At 36.8% G+C, this 16,862-nt stretch overlaps 1 protein-coding gene across 1 annotated transcript; it reads left to right on the top strand.

Moving 5' to 3' along the window:
• Nucleotides 1–10,369: 10,369 nt before the first annotated feature.
• On the top strand, nt 10,370–14,687 carry LOC127947441 (prohibitin 1). Its single transcript, XM_052544564.1, has 7 exons — nt 10,370–10,511; nt 10,869–10,971; nt 11,124–11,285; nt 11,459–11,601; nt 12,365–12,481; nt 12,559–12,654; nt 13,893–14,687. The coding sequence occupies exons 2-7, from the start codon at nt 10,887–10,889 to the stop codon at nt 14,103–14,105; spliced, it is 816 nt and encodes a 271-aa protein (XP_052400524.1). The 5' UTR covers nt 10,370–10,511; nt 10,869–10,886; the 3' UTR covers nt 14,106–14,687.
• Nucleotides 14,688–16,862: the final 2,175 nt, after the last annotated feature.

Here is a 16,862-nt window from a genome sequence, read left to right on the forward strand (position 1 = left end):
AGCATGAGTCACAAATTCACGTGGCTTACTGTAGCTGCCTAGCTGGGTATAGAAATATAACGTAGATCTTGTTGTATTTCAGCAAATATACTATTTCATTTAAAGGGTGCTGCATTTTTTATTATTATTTTGTACTGATATCTGAGGTTCATTTTAATATAAGCTGTTTTTAGATTAACAAGAAAGTTTTGAGTCCTGATGTTTAGTACAATGACCAGTATGTCAAAAGATCTAGGGAATTTTGATTTCTAATGACCCCTTTAGATCAACCACATATTCACTTGGTAATATTATGATTGCCAGTACTTCCACATAATGTGCACCTATGTGTGTGTTTGTGTGTGTGTCCTACTACATAACCATATAAACAGCTCTACAAACTTTCTGAAAACTCAACTTCCTGTTTTTGTCGTGGTTGTGGCTGACAAGAGGTTAAGCGTCTGAATTGATGTCACAGTGGTGTAAAATACCCACTAAAAAGCTACTCAATTTCCATGGACTATTTAACATTTTATGGCTTTACTTTCAAACATTTGCTGCAAAAAAACATGAAACCTAAAGCCGTAAAGATCAACTGAAATGGCTACTACTGTGTGGAAGATGGTAAAAATGTTAAATGGGGACATTTTTACTGCTTGTTAGGGAGTTCAAATAGTTAACTGTGCTAAAGGTGTCATAGTTGAAGAATGCCCATGTTCTGTTCGGTCTTTAAACCAAAGCCACTGGAAGACAAGTCTGAGTTGTTGTTTTTTTACAAATTAGATCTTAAAAATTATCAACAAATGGTAATGGCTCATGGAGTTAGATAACAAAAAATTTGAGAATTTCTTGCTATGCTTTTTATTTTAAAAGTGGTCTCAGACTTTTGGAGCCCATGCCACACAATCAATTTTCTCACGCAGTGAAAAGTAGCCGAATTTGAAAATGTAATAACAGCATATTGGCGAATCGGATTTGGTAAAGCCTGATCTGTTGGTTCCTGAACACCTGTGATTGGCCATTGTGTTCAAATGAGTCAGGGCTGCGTTTAGCCCAGACAATTTTTAAACAGAAACGGTGGTGTATTGAACATCCTGTTTTGATGACGCAAATATGGTATATGAGTTGCAAATATGAGTTGCACATATGGCAGCTGAGAAGGCCAATCTTTCCTGATGAAATCGGTATAAATACGTGTTTAATACTGCAAAATATGTTAGATGTTACAGTCACTGCATGTCCTTACAGTCCAGAATAAAAGAGAACAGGTGAAGGATAATCCACTTCTTACCTCCTTGAGACTTATCATTATTAGTGATGCTCAAAATTATGTTTCAGTCAATGCAGTCTTGAGCGGAAAGATAATTGATTAGTTCCATATGAGTCTTCGGGTTCTTCGAGTCGTTCATTTATCATGTGACAGACCCATTAGCTTTAACATATGCAATCTGAGCCGGAAATAGACTTAATAATAATGATTACCATCTCTTTATTATCTTTGTTACAACATTCATTGAATGTAAAATAACCATAATGATAGAAATTCACACATTTATAAACTTTAAGAAGTAAAAAGCTACAAACTGAGACCAGAAACGCAGTAACTGTAAGAGTAAATAATAATTATTATAATGATGAGGATAAGACTATGCACTCATTAAGGAAGGAAGCTTGTAAATTAATTTCTCTATCCAGTGCTGTCACATCACGTGACAAAAGAACGAACGATAGGTTAAAATCTTTTATACAGTCTTTTTTTTATTAAATAATACAAACATTAAAACATTAAGGCAGTAAACTTAAAATAAAGTCATAAAGACGAATAAAAATAATAATAAAAAAGAATATATACACAGATTTGTTGCCAGGGTAACGCCTTTTATACAGTGTATGGTCAAAGATTATGGGGCTCTCACGTGATGAAGGAACGACTCAAACCCGAGGACTTGTCAGATAAGAGTTGAGGTGAACTAATCAAACTGAACACCCAGGTAAACAATGAATTAATCTTTTCTGTTTATAAAATCATTATAGTTTTTTATTGTCTGTAGTGACATCATCGTTTGTGTAAGTACTAGTAGACATGTTGTAACATATTACATTTTAATTATATTTTGTTAAAATTAACAAAATTACTCAAAAAATTTTTTGTTAATTTTGCTGAACAAAACTCAAAGGTCCGAGTCGGTAAAATGATCCAAACTTCCCATCAGTGATATTGCAGACCACTGTTGTTGTCCTATGATAATGCAATATTTATCATTATATGATCAGAGGAGTAGCCTATAGAAAAGTGTTACTGCACAATACAATAATAAAATATATAAATATGTATAGTATTTTTATGTTACAAGTAATCCCTATGACATGACATACTTTTCATTTGTGGTGCTTGTAATTCAGGGATAAAAATCAGTGGCAAATGTTGTACTAAATAAATATCAACACTACTCATATTTGCACCAATAAAACGTAAAAACATTATTTGTCTACCAAATTATATGTAATATCTGATTATTATTAATATTTCACATACATTGGAAAGGTTTTCGTGACCTCTCACGAGATCTGCTCAATAGTTTATTTTTTTGAGAACACGATGCATGATGGCGTATACTAAGCCTGGAATAGTGACACTTTTAGTGATCATAAAGGAAGGGCTATATTTCTAGGCTGAATATAATCCATTTAGAATCTGAATAAAAGTATTGTTTTTCGTGCTGCTAAAGGCCATACCCTGTAAAAGCAGCAAAGTTTCAGGAGTGATATAAATAATAAATCCCTCATAAAATCGAGGTTCTTTTTTGGAATGGGAGAAAAATATAATTTCCCATAAAATACCTGTTCAAGCAATGTAAATGGAGACTAAAATATTAATAGAAAAATATCAGAATTTTTGTGTCAAAAATATATATATATTTTTAGGTTTCATTTTTAATAAAAGTAATGACTATAAATTGTGCAATTCTCTTACTGATTGTTATGGTAAAAAGTTAATCGTTTTGCAGCACTACAACAGTTATTTACCATAATTTTATGATTAAAAACACGGTATCATGAAGTTATATCCAGATACATTGTATGTCCAGATGTCAGACAAAACTCTGCTGACAAGTGTGTAAAAAGTCACCAAAAGTCTACTATTTCTAGTTTAGAAGTGTTGATCTATGCACACTTTAATAAGTAATATTGCCCACAGTCAACTGTGATTTGTCAGAAGTATTTTGTTCAGAACTACGAATACAAATAAAAACCATAAAATATATATATATAGTGGATCCGCACCACTGACGTATAAGTATAAAGGCTTAGATAAAGGGTTTATTAAAATTCAACATTCAATCAATATTTATTCAATGTTGCTGTATTTCATCTGCAAAAACAACGTGAACTTTTATAAACATTTGTCATTAAAGTTTGAATGCATCATATGCAGAAAATATCAGCAGAGTTGTCTGCATGAAGACCCACGGCTCGCAGACCAGTGTGTTACTTGGCTAATTTTCTCTCCAATATGGTAGGAAGTTAAATGAAACTAGACAGTAAAGTTTGTAGACAAACTTTTTGTTGGCTTGAAAAAGCCTAGCCAGAAATTTTGACATAGTTTAATGCTTAAAGTTTGAGGGTTTTCAGTTTGAACTAATTTAAAGTAGGCAATACAAACTATTAGAAAAATAAATAGATAAATAGACAGATAGATAAATAGATAAGAAATTGTATCATTTGGCTAGCATGATTAGAAAGTTATTGTGATGTTGTTGACGGGTTTCCAACTTTATTAGAAAGTGACTAGCATGTTGACTAGCAAGTTTTCAATAGTTGACGTGATTAGCAAGTCATTAGAATGACTAGCAAGTGACTAGCATGTCATTAACATGATTAACAAGTGACTAGCATGTCTTTAGCATGTTGTTAGCATGATTAACAAATGACTAGCATGTTGTTAGCATGTTTAACAAATGACTAGCATGTTGCTAGCATGATTAGTAAGTGCCTAGCATGCCATTAGCATGATTAGCAAGTGAAAAGCATGTTCAAACCAACTTGACAGTGGCCAAAACCACTTTAAAACCATGTTAAAAGCATGTTTCTAGTCTTACAGGCATGTTGTCAACATTTTTTCTATGGTAAAACCAGCAAAAATGAGTTGATTCAGTATAAAAAAAACTAAGACCAGTATGACAGTAGCCAAAACCACTCAAAAACCAGCTTCGGAGACCAGCCAAAGCAGCCAATTAGCACAGGCTGGTTTTAGTTGTATTTTCTTCAACAAACAGTAAATTTTTTCTGTGTTGCATATCTGGAGTTTCAGCGAGAAAGCGCCCTCTGGCCTTCAGATGGAGAATTACTGCCGATCACAGAACCGTGCTTCACTGCAGCTTCTGTATAATCGTGTTGGAGGAGCAGCTGTTTCACATGAATTTCCACAGTCTCACTAGCTGTTGCCTATCTGTCAGAAAGCTGGTGATCCACTGACAGATAGAACTAGGAACAGAGAGCTGAGTTAGTTTGGTCTGCAGGGCTTGATGGTGTTAAAAGCCGAACTAAAGTCCACAAACAGGATCCTCGCATCCTGTTTACTGCATCATCCATGGACCTGTTTGCTCAGTAAGCAAATTGCAGAGTGTCCAGTAAGGGTCCAGTGATGTGCTTCAGATAAGCCAGAAACAGTTTTTCAAACGACTTCATAACGACAGAAGTTAGAGCCACAGGTCTGTTAAGTCCTGTTATCCTGGGTTTTTTGGAACGGGGATGATGGTGGAGCGTTTGAAGCAGGAAGGGACTTCACACAACTCCAGAGATTTGTTGAAGATATGTGAAAAGATGCGGCCAGCTCAAATCCACAATAAAACTCATTCAGGCAAGTTGTTGATTCACTTCAGTGAATCAGGGGGATGGTGTCTTGTAGTTTGTGATGGCTCTCAGACCTTTCCACAGTGAAGTAGAGTTATTGGAAGTGGACAGATCTTCGAATTTTTTAGCATAGGTCCTTGTAACCAGGGGCGTCGCACCCGTGGGGGATGTGGGGGTTTTAACACCCACACTTTTCCCGGTGAGAGGGTTCGACACCCGCACATTTTCTGCAGTTTTTCCGCAGTTTTGCACAAACGCCTTACTACAGTCGTTCCTCCGTTTCTCTGACCGCTCTGTGTCTGTGCTCGCCGCGGCTGCCTCCTCCCCCCTCCCGCTCAAACTTGACACCGGCTTTGAGTGTGATCGGCTGATGATTGGCTGTTCTGACTTAAGTCCCGCCTCTCTTGGGGTGTTATCGGTCAGCTCGTGCCGAGGAGGCGGGAACTTATGGTTATTTACATCCCCCTTATCCAGGTACTTTGAATGAGTGTTTATGCTTTAGAGGTTTTTAAATAAGCTTGATATGTGTTTGGGAATATGTTCTGTTATCGTTTTGTTGACATGTCGAGTGTTTTCGGTATTATATTTCGTTTTTTAGACTAATGCTAATTGCTATTATTGGGATATTGTTTGCATACCTGTTGAAGAACTATGAAATAAAAGTGTATATTATTTTAATGTTAAAATACAGTAAATTGTTACATTATTTATACCACCAGAGAAAAAGCTTTGTGTGGGCGTTTTTTTATCCCCTTTTCTGATTTTGCGTTTTTTTCTCCCCTTTTATGATTTTTCTTTTCTTTTTTTAATGTAGGATTATTTTTTCCCCAGCCAAATGCTGCAAGCCGGAAATCCCGCACAGTGCCAGATAACTTTAAGCCCTGCATTTTGTACCACTCTGTCAATGTGTTCATAATTTTTATTGTTTATAAACAAACCACATCCATCCCCCACACTTTTGAAAAGCTTGCTACGCCCCTGCTTGTAACCACTCTAATCTCTTTATTCAGTGTGTTCCTGGCCTGATCGTATAAGACTCTGTCCCCATTTCTGCAGGCCGGACAAAGATGTCTGCATTTTTCTGTAAACCATGACTTATCATTACTGAAAGTTAAATAAGTCATTCTTAAATAAGTCATATCTGCCACCAAACTACTATTTACATGCCTGTTGCCAAAGAAAATGCTGCTATTTTAGTGTAATCAGAATTAATGATTAATTGCACTTAATGTGACTTTTTAGAGTTAGTGTAACTGACAAAAATATAATAGATCAATCAAAGACAGCTCAGTGTTTTTCACTATGTGGGTGAAGTCTGTGTGTTACGCGTCAGCACTGATTGGTTTTGTGGGCGTCTCCACTAATTGTCATCAGCAACAGCTGTCACTCATTACTCATCCCTATATATTGGCCTGTCTAGCGTTTTGTGTTTGTGAGAGCGTTGTTTCATGTACTTCGTCTGATGTTTACTTTCTCGTGTGTCTCTGCGTTGGATGTCTGTGTCTCCCCGGAACTCCGTCCACTCTGTGCACATCACCAACAGCATCATCACTTACCTTCGGCTTGCTTCCCCGCAGTTCCTGTGTCACCCTCTCCTGCTGCCATTCGGATCCTGCATCTTCCTGGACTGTGTATTCCCTTCAGCATTATCTGTGTTTCCTCTATGTACTGTATCATTCATTTTCATTAAATATTATTTACTCGCACTTGCTTCCTGCCACTCCTTTCACCCAGTCGTTACATGATTCAGTACTTTTCCATATGTAAAGTTACATTTACATTTAGTCATTTTGCAGACAATTTTGTCCAAAGCGACTTACAATTGGGGAATACATAAAGCAAACAGACACCAATAAGTAAGAGCTAGAAAGGGAAGGGATAAATAAATAGAAAGACAAAGTTCATTTTTTATTTTTTATTTTTTATTTAGGATGATGTCAATTTGCATCGAAAGAGATGAGATTTCAGCTGTTGCTTGAAAATTGTCAGGGATTCAGCATTCCAGATAGGGGTGGGAAAATCATTCAACCAGTCAGGAACAGTGAAGGAGAATGTTCTTGAAAGTGATTTTGATCCTCTCTGTGAAGGTACCACAAGGCCTCACTCACTAGAGGATCTCAGACTTCTGGAGATGTAGATTTGAAATAGTGAGTGGAAGTAGGCAGGTGCTGAGCCTGTGGCTGTTCTATATTAAAGCATCAATGTCTTGAACTTGATGCGAGCCGCAACTGATAGCCAGTGCAAGGACATAAAGAGAGGTGTAACATGGGCTCTTTTGGGCTTGTTGAAGACACATTCTGAATAATTTGTAGAGGTTTGATTGTGCTTTATGGAAGATCAGCCAGAAGAGCATTGCAGTAGTCCAGCCTAGAAATGACAAGGGCCAGCATGCTCCGTTAGAAAGGGCCTGATCTTTCTGATTCTGTGCAATGCAAACCTGCAATGTCTTTGCAATGTGGTATTTGAAGCTGGTCATCAAATATTGCACCAAGATTTCTGAACAAAGTTAATGGGGTAATTGTAGAAGAACCTATCTAGATGGAGAAATCATACTATAGAGTTAGAGTGGCAGGGAAGGCAGTAAGTTCAGTCTTTGCCAGGTTGAGCTGTAGGTGATGTTCTTTCATTAATGTTGAGATATCCGCCAGGCAGCCTGAGATTCCATTCACATACTGTTGGATTATCTGGTTAAAATAAGAGATAGAGCTATTTGGTTGAGAAGCCATGTTCCTGTATGATGGGACCCAGTAATGTAGTGTATATGGAGTCCATAAATGAAATTATTTCAGTTAGGCAACATAGCATTGTTTACTAGTATGAAGCCTTATTAACAAGCCTTTGTAAAAAGAATGTTCAGCACATTTATTTGTAAGATAACAATTAAAGGGGTCATAAGATGCTATTTTAAAGATCAAATTATTTTGTGTATTTGGTTTAAAAGAACATGTTGACATGCTTTAATGTTCAAAAATACTCTACATTATTGTAGGTCCTCTATGCGCCACCTCTCTCAAACGAGTTGTTTTCTACAAAGCCCATCCATTCGACAAGCAGAGTCTGCTCTGATTGGCCAGATGACCCCAGTGCATTGTGATTGGCCGAACATTCAATTGCAAATACTTCAACTATAAAAAAAAAAAAAACATACTTACAGTAGCTGATACAGAATAAGCGCCAGATTGTCATAGTAAAGCTGGGGTTGACCCACTTTTTTTTTAGAAATAGCTTTTGCACAGCCAGCTTTGTAGGCTACTCTAGGTTCACAAAACTAACTCTCATCCATAAAATGCATTGGACAAATTCAAACATCTGGGCTGTGCTGTTCTTTTGTAAATAAATCCAATGATTCCTCATTCCATCTACTTCCGGAAGGCCAGATAAAGTGCTTTATCTTTCACACAGAATCACACAGCATCTCCCTGACATGGCTGCATCAACTGCTGCGGTTCCTGAAACCACGCCTTCTTTCTTTGCATGAACATTTGGGTGGCTTTACGCAAATATTATCACATTGTGACATAGACATGTGGGGCTGTGTTTGAATGAGGCGTTTTAGACCGGTCTAGATCAGCCTTCTCTTTAAGATAGAATAAATCCTTTTGTGGAAGACTTTGAGCTTTGTAACTCTGCAGATCTTATACGCACACAAATAGCTACATAACACACTAAAGAAAAGAAAAAAACAGAAAATCAGAAAAACAGAAATCGCATACATACGAAACCTTTAACGTTCAAGTGCTTGTAATGTGACAGCACTTTAGCATACTACTCTGAAAGAAATTTTGCGTATTGTATACGTTTCACACACTATTCTTTAAAGGTGTCCTATTATGCTATTTTACAAAGCATTGATTTTGTTTTGAGGGTGTACTAGAACAGCCACACATTATTTTTCACATATTATACATTATTACACCTCTATCCCAAGTATTGCATGAATGGCTCAAATAGTTCCTGTATTAAATGAATGGAATGTGCTGTGATTGGTTAGATTGGCCAGTGTGTGTTGTGATTGGCACCACTCGGGCACCTGGTCAGGAATTGTCAAGCCCCTTACCAAAGCCGCCTGCAAGCTTCATTGTAAATATTGCATCAAAATCTAATCAGTTTGAGCGTGATTTAAACCTGTATGCTTGTAACCACTCTGTTCGTCTGACTAAAGCTTGCTTGTCTCTGACATAGTGATAACACTCGTTGCCTTCTCTAGTGCAGCTCAACCAGGTCTTGTCCCATTCGCCATTTGTGATATCACAAATAGAGCCCTGCAATTCAGCTCAGGCCAGATGGGCTCAGACTTTTTTACACCCCCTGGGCCGGGCTTTGGGCCAATTTTCACATCATAGTTCAGACACGTGCTGGGCCTCTGGAATGTTTTAGGCTTCTCCTTATTTTTCTATTTTAGACATCCATCAGTTAGTGATGTAAAAAATTGCTGCACTGGTTGAGACAACATGAGATTGTGCTGCGGCTCGAAAGTGTTTAGTGTCCCACAGCAGCATGTATGGTGCGTGCAATCAGCACAGCTGAACAGTTCTGCATTCAAATGCTGTATGTAAGATTTTGACTCTAATAAAGCATAAAAATACCATAATATGTTTGCAGATCTTTAAGAAACATGCTAAGTTAACACACTTGTTTATCTGAAAAACAATGCTACAGTCAGTTATTCGCTGAGTTTCGGTTAATTTTTAACTCCTTTTTTTTAAGATGAGACGGCAGAAAGCGCAACATGTTTGTTTTCTTTACTTTATAAAAGCACAACCTTTTTTGATATTGTGAGTGCACACAAATAAAAGCAGACCCTTTGCAGTAACAAATTATTACTCTTACCTTTATGAGCAAAAATTATGACGAATCTACTGAAAAAAATGCAAGTGATCGTGCTGGCACCTCCATGTCCTGCAGAGTGTCTCTGAACAAACTATTGGATAAAGCGCACATTAATATAGGTTTAATGTATAAACATTGTTATATGCTTGAACAGTTTTATATCTGTAGATTTTAATTTTAGGCAAGTCATGATGATTTGAGAGGGCTAAATTGATCAATATATATATATATATATATATATATATATATATATATATATATATATATATATATATATATATATATATATATATATGTAGGCTATAGGCTATATTTAACAGACAAAAACTGCTCCAAATGTTTTTCTAAATCAACTTAGGCCCGTGCAGGGCTCTAATCACAAATCCCAGAAAATAGTCCTATGCGTTGTAGTCCAAATTTCTTTTAAATAAAAAAAAAAATCCTTCTGAAGTGGACTTTGAGCTTTGTAACTTTGCAGATCTTTTTAATGCTCAAACAGCAACATTACAGACTAAATAAAGTTGAAAAAGTGAAAAAGCATTGATACGACTCCTTTAAAAAAACAGCAAGCACTATGAACTGTGTACTGGGCAGTAAGCAGTAAGCAAGTATGCGATTTCGAACACAGCCTCTGTTTGAGCCCAGGGCTCATTCTAAAGCGACGAGCCGACGTAAACCAATAAAAGATATCGGTACTCACATGGGCGTTCCCTTCTGTGTCCCTCTCTCCAATCAGAGAAGCCTGTGTTGAAGGTTCCTGCGCATGCTCAGACGTCCCCTTCTCATGTGTTTCTTACCCAGGCTCCGGTGGAGGTCACTGTGATCGGTGTGATCTATCAGCGCAGTGGGTGAGTGATCACGTTGTTAAAGGCTAACGGTATTTTAACATGGATTTGGTGTTTATTTACTTTACATAAAGGCCATTAATAATAATAATGTGGCGTATTGGAAGAGAAACAAGCATGATTAGCGCGTCTTAATGGGAAAGCAGCGGGACTTGATTGCATGTTAGTTGCAGTATTAGCGTGTAGCAGGCTAATTAAATAAACAGGATTATTGTAAGAACTCTTAATTTTTAGGTTTCATGCAGCGTTACTGCTGAAGAGTCGAGGCTAACTGAGCGCAGTGATTTAGTTTTGGGATTTTACATTCATGAGTGAGGCCATAATGAAATGCTTAAGATGAATATACACTTCTTTCACCAGGACTGTCACATTGCTGCCATGGCAAAGCTCTTTGAGTCCATTGGAAAGCTGGGATTGGCCTTGGCCATAGGAGGAGGTGTAGTAAACTCTGCACTTTTCAATGGTAAGTTCAGTGCTGCATTAATTTGTAATGTACCTTATAAAAAAGGGGTTTAACTGTTTTAAGTTTACTAAGTTATTATATGTAGTAGTCAGGTGTTTATTTGCCAGGTTTGAAGAGCTTGTTGTCTCAGTCTGTGTGTGTTTTCAATGCAGTGGATGCAGGACACAGGGCAGTCATCTTCGACAGGTTTCGAGGTGTTCAGGATGCTGTTGTTGGGGAGGGCACACACTTTCTAATTCCCTGGGTGCAAAAGCCAATCATCTTCGACTGCAGGTCTCGACCACGCAATGTGCCTGTCATCACTGGTAGCAAAGGTACGTCATTCCTCAGTTTTTGTTTCTCTTACTTTTTCTGTCTGTTCTTCATTTATTCTTTAATGTCTTTATCACTCTGTCTCTCTCTGCATTCCAATATGCTCATTCTATTGCCTTTGCTAATAAAACTTTACTAATAAAACTGCATAATGGTCTGTCTTTGACCCTCTCAGATTTGCAGAATGTCAACATCACGCTGCGAATCCTTTTCCGACCAGTTGCTACACAGCTGCCACGGATTTTCACCAGCATCGGAGAGGACTATGATGAGAGAGTGCTGCCCTCCATCACCACCGAGGTCCTGAAGGCTGTAGTGGTGAGTATCACACACAACGCTATGAAAACATGCTAACTGTCCTTCAAAGGGCTAGTAAGAATTTGTGTTTGTTTTTATTCAGCAAGGAACGATTAAACTGTAAAATGTATAATGTGACAAAATATGGGTATTTCAAATAAATGTTGTTCTCTTGAACTTTCTTTTCAAATAATCTCGAACAAAATTGTTTAACGTTTTTAACAAAAAAATTAAGCATTGCAACTTACGTTGACCATAATGATGGTGCATTCAAGTCATGACAAATATATCGTATTTATTAGTTTAATGCACATGAACACCACCACAAAGATTTGGGGACATGTCAGTAAGTAAACCTGTCGGATGCAATTTATGCATCATCATATTGATGGTAAATTTGTTAAAAGAATAGATTTTTTTTGTTTGTTTTAGTTTCATATACAAGCTCCTTTTAAAAGGATAGTTCACCCGAAAATGCAAATGGCCCCATGATTTACTCAGCCTCAAGTCTTCCTAGGCAGTGAATGGCTGTTGAGATTCTAATGAAGTGTGTCCATCCATCATAAAAAGTTCTTCTTACGGCTCTGGGGGTTAATAAAGGCCTTCTGAAGTGAATCAATGTGTTTGTGTATGAAAAATATCCATATTTCAAACTTTATAAATCATAATCTCTAGTTTCCACTAAGTGTATACAGGGCTGGGTGTTGGGCAACATATATAGGACAGGAAATGAAACGGAAAACTTAAATGGATTCAATGCAGTTTTATTTTGCTTTTTCGGCAGGCCCGTTTTGATGCGGGTGAGCTGATCACTCAGAGAGAGCTGGTGTCCAGGCAGGTCAGTGAGGATCTGACAGAAAGAGCATCCACCTTCGGCCTCATTCTCGATGACGTCTCCCTGGTAAAGGCTTCTGCTTTTCTCTCTTTCTGTTTATTCTCCACCTTCGTGCCTCACTGTAGTATTATCCCTCCCCTCAGACACATCTGACGTTTGGCAAGGAGTTCACAGAGGCTGTCGAGATGAAGCAGGTTGCACAGCAGGAGGCTGAGAGAGCCAGATTTGTTGTAGAGAAGGTAAGAAAGCCTCAAAATGTAATATTGCCAAAGCGAACATTCCCCAAATGAGAGTATAATGATTAATTAAAACAGAGTCACTCTCAGTTTGATAACAAACCTATTCATTACAGCAGTATTTATATGGTTTAAGTGGAACTGTAAGAATAATAATCTGACTCTTATTGTTGTAAGTGATGCACACAATCAAATACCAAAAGCATCTACTAAATAAAATGTGCATTTTGCATGGTGGAACATTTCAAATCAGTTATCAAAATACTTTTTGAGCAGCCACTACTTCACATGATCCTTCAGAAATCATTCTAATATGCTGATGTTGTGCTCATGTATTATTATCGTCAATGTAAAAAAAAAAGTTTTTTCCAGGATTCTTTGAATAGAAAGTTCTTCTTTCTAAGATCTTTTGTAACATTATAAATGTCAATTTTGATCAGTTCAATGCTTCCTTGTTGAATGTTATGTTTCTGAAATAAAATAAAAAAAAAACTTTTGAACACTATTATTAGGTAACTTTTGACGCTCTAGCGGTTAATAAACAGAACTGCTTGCGTCTTGCGGAAGAACATTGTAGCCGGAACTACTTCTCTCTGTTTATGTCTATGAAGAATCACAAAGGTACTGGGTTACTCCGCCGCGGTGCCCCCGAAGCAATCTAAAATAGTCCGAATATAAACACTTATTATAGGTGCACCCTAGTGATTCAGGACAAGCTAAAAACACGGTTTGGAAAATGAATTCATGGTGTACTCGCTTATTATATACATTTTTCTACATTTTGAACACAAACAAAGTTACGGACCGCAGCTCTGATTGGTTGTTTCTTACCGGGATCGATGTATTCCTGCAAATGGCAATAGGAGCACTGGGAGGAGCCAGAGGAGCTTGATTTTTTCACAGATTATCTGTCTCATATTCTACTGTCAGGACATAATGACAGGTTTAACAAATATGTAAAAAATATATATTTTACAAGAGTTACCTACTGCAGCTTTAATTGTATGTTTAATTTTATATAATAATTATAATTTTCAATTTTGTAGAAATAAATTATACATTTAAAAAGTAATTTAAAAAAAGAACGAAAAGAGGATTGGATAGGGAAAACTCTGGCTTTGTGTGGATGTGGCCATAATATAATGGGTTTTTTCCCCCTTTACATATAAACTTGAGAAATACTGTTTTATATGTCCATAAGCAACAGGTGATTTAACATTCTCTCTGTATGTGTGTCCCAGGCAGAGCAGCAGAAGCAGGCAGCCATTATTTCAGCTGAAGGAGACTCCCAGGCTGCGCTGTTGATCGCTAACTCTCTGCAAGAAGCTGGTGATGGCCTGGTGGAGCTGAGGAAGCTGGAGGCAGCGGAGGACATCGCCTTCCAGCTCAGCCGCTCTCGCAGTGTTACCTACCTCCCGTCTGGACAGGGAGTGCTCTTTCAGATACCACAGTGATAGGGAAACAAGACACACACACTTCACTTCTTCTGCTCTAAGTTTGGCTACTTTCGGAAATGATGATGTCTGTAATACCCATGAAACTATCTAGTCAGCCTATAGGAAGATTTTTAAGAGACAAAGATACCTTGTGTTTTTTTTCTCTTTAGTCCGAGAGTTGTCTTACTCTATTTAAAGTATGGACCTCCACAAGGTGCTTTCAGCAGTTGGAATGAGTGAAGGGGAACCAAGGGGAAGAGTCTCTGTGTATGTAAATGTGCTCAGGTGCATATTTTTTTGTATTTGGAAACGCTTTCCTTCACTAAATGTTAATATTGTTGGAAAGACTTAAGCCATTTCAGTTTAATTGTCCATACACAGAAATTGACCTAAATACCTTGCAAAGCTAAATTAAATCGTGCATCCGTGAGTGGCGAGTGCTGGATGATTGACATCAGTCTCACCCTCTGCAAGAACGACTGTGTTGTTTTTCAGTTTGAATGTTTTGTTATTGTATGTGGCAGAAGGAACACCCTTGTTACACAAGTGGTGAATGGATAAAACAATCAATAAAGATTATTCATTTATACTAAATCAAAATACAGACTAATGTCTCTCATTATTATAGTGATCCATTATAATAATTTGTAGACTCGTCTAAAGTGATTTTATAATGTTATACAGAATACTCTTTTCTTCATCTGTTGTGAAGCACACTTCAGAGGTCAAACATGCATTTTAGTGTCCGCTAGAGGGCAACAGTGCTTTTTGTATTTTGTTAAAAAAGCTTATGTTAGAGCAAGGAAGAGAAAGTGACTTAATGTTTATATTGAGTTTAATGCAAGTAATACATTAATTATAGTTATTCTAACATATATTTTTAAATAATTTAAACCATTTATTTTCTCATCCCCTCTTCTTTGTCATTTTCTTTTTCAACTTATTTCTTTCTCTTTGTGTACAAAGTTATGCGACTTAAACATAAAGAAATGCTTGTAATTGAGTAGAAGCAGCTTTGGTCAAAAATGTGACAATACAAGCTTCAATGTGAATTTAAATGAATTTGGAGAGCTTTGAGGCAGACATTACCTTCACTGCAGGAGTACAGTATAGACACGGATGAGTGATTCTGTTGTTAATATCTATATTCCTGCTGCATGAGTACTGCATATGAGAAGAGAAGAAAGAAACACATTAAATAGAGAAGTCAAAGTGTGGAAATAATAGTATTTACTATTTTAAGACTTTACAGACAGAAGTCTTCACACACAGGATGTTAATGTTTGTTTCCTGTTTTACACTTGTGCTCAAAATACTTTTATAGGTACCTACAAGACAAATATTTATCTAAGACGTGCCGCATGATTTAGAGTTTGAATAAACTACAGTTTTATGTAAAGACTTACAATATACCTTTGTTGAACAATGCATTTTCTAGAAACGTATTTCATACCAACCAGTGTACCTTATTCAGAGAATTCAGATGTTTAATGTACTCCGATATCATTGATTTTCTCATGTCCTCCTATGCTCAGAAGGCCAAACACTCCCACAGAATATTTGAATTGAATATTTAAGTATCACAGAGTGCAATTACTGAATACTGAATATCAGAACAGCTATGTGCCACGGGTGATAATAGCAATTCCCTGCTACATGATAAATGTGCCAAAAGTGAAAATTGTGAATATTTTTTTATGAAACCTGAGAGATATCGGTCTCTCCATTGAAAATGTGTTACACAATGATGCTTCAAAAACATCATAAAGAGATCAGCAAATTAATCTGTATTAACTGAGAGGTTTAAATCAAAGTTTTCTAAAGAGACATGTTTGCTTTATATGATGGACTGATTTGATTTAGGCTTTTATTCACACAACCCTGAGCAATGCACATGCATTGAGCACTTTTAATAGAGGGATGGAAATCTCTTTTTTTCATAAAAATATCTTTATTTGTGTTTCAAAGTTGATCTGAGGTCTTGTGGGTTTGTAACAACATGAGAATGAGTAAATGATGACAGAATTTTCCCCTAAGACTTAACTTCTTTTCTCAAATCCATACTCTACCATTTGAGCTCAATGCCTGTCCTGAGCTGCATTTCCCAAAAGCATTGTAAACCTAAGTTGATCATAGCTCCACTGGTAACAATGGTTCTCTACGGTCAAACTTAGGCTTATGATCCTTTTGGGAAATGCAGCCCTGTTCTTAAAGACAACAGAAGCTCATTCGAGAGTCTAGCTGAAAAAGCTCTATAACCTTTACTTTTCAGGAACCATCAGACTCAGATGATCATTTGAGCGGAGATATCTCAAAAAGTTAAATCAGACTCTGGTGCTTGGCCATGGAGAGATAAAACATGCATAAGGCAAATAAAGGCTTTTACTTTGTTTTACTGCTTAGACACTTTTTTTAAGTCTTATATTTTATAAGAAAGGTTCTGTAGCTGCCAGTTTGATACAGAATAGTAGACTAAATAAGGAAACCACATTTCTACACTCTTAAAATAAAGGTATCTAATGCTTTTCACAGCAGTGCTTCAGGATTAATTTTTGGGTCCCCAAATAACCTTTCAGTGAAGAGTTCTTAACCAATTTCTTTTATTATTAAGTGTTAATATTTTTATAACCTGAAGAACCTTTTTCCAGTATAGAGAACCCTTTGTGCATTGGAAAGTTTCAATGGATGTTAAAAGTTATTCACGGAACCATGAATGGCATTAAATAACTTTTGTTTTTTAAGAGTGTCCAACTGAAAGTTGTCAGTTCACACTAG

This window comes from Carassius gibelio, chromosome A3 (genome assembly GCF_023724105.1).
Source record: "Carassius gibelio isolate Cgi1373 ecotype wild population from Czech Republic chromosome A3, carGib1.2-hapl.c, whole genome shotgun sequence".
Taxonomy (NCBI): Eukaryota; Metazoa; Chordata; class Actinopteri; order Cypriniformes; family Cyprinidae; genus Carassius; species Carassius gibelio.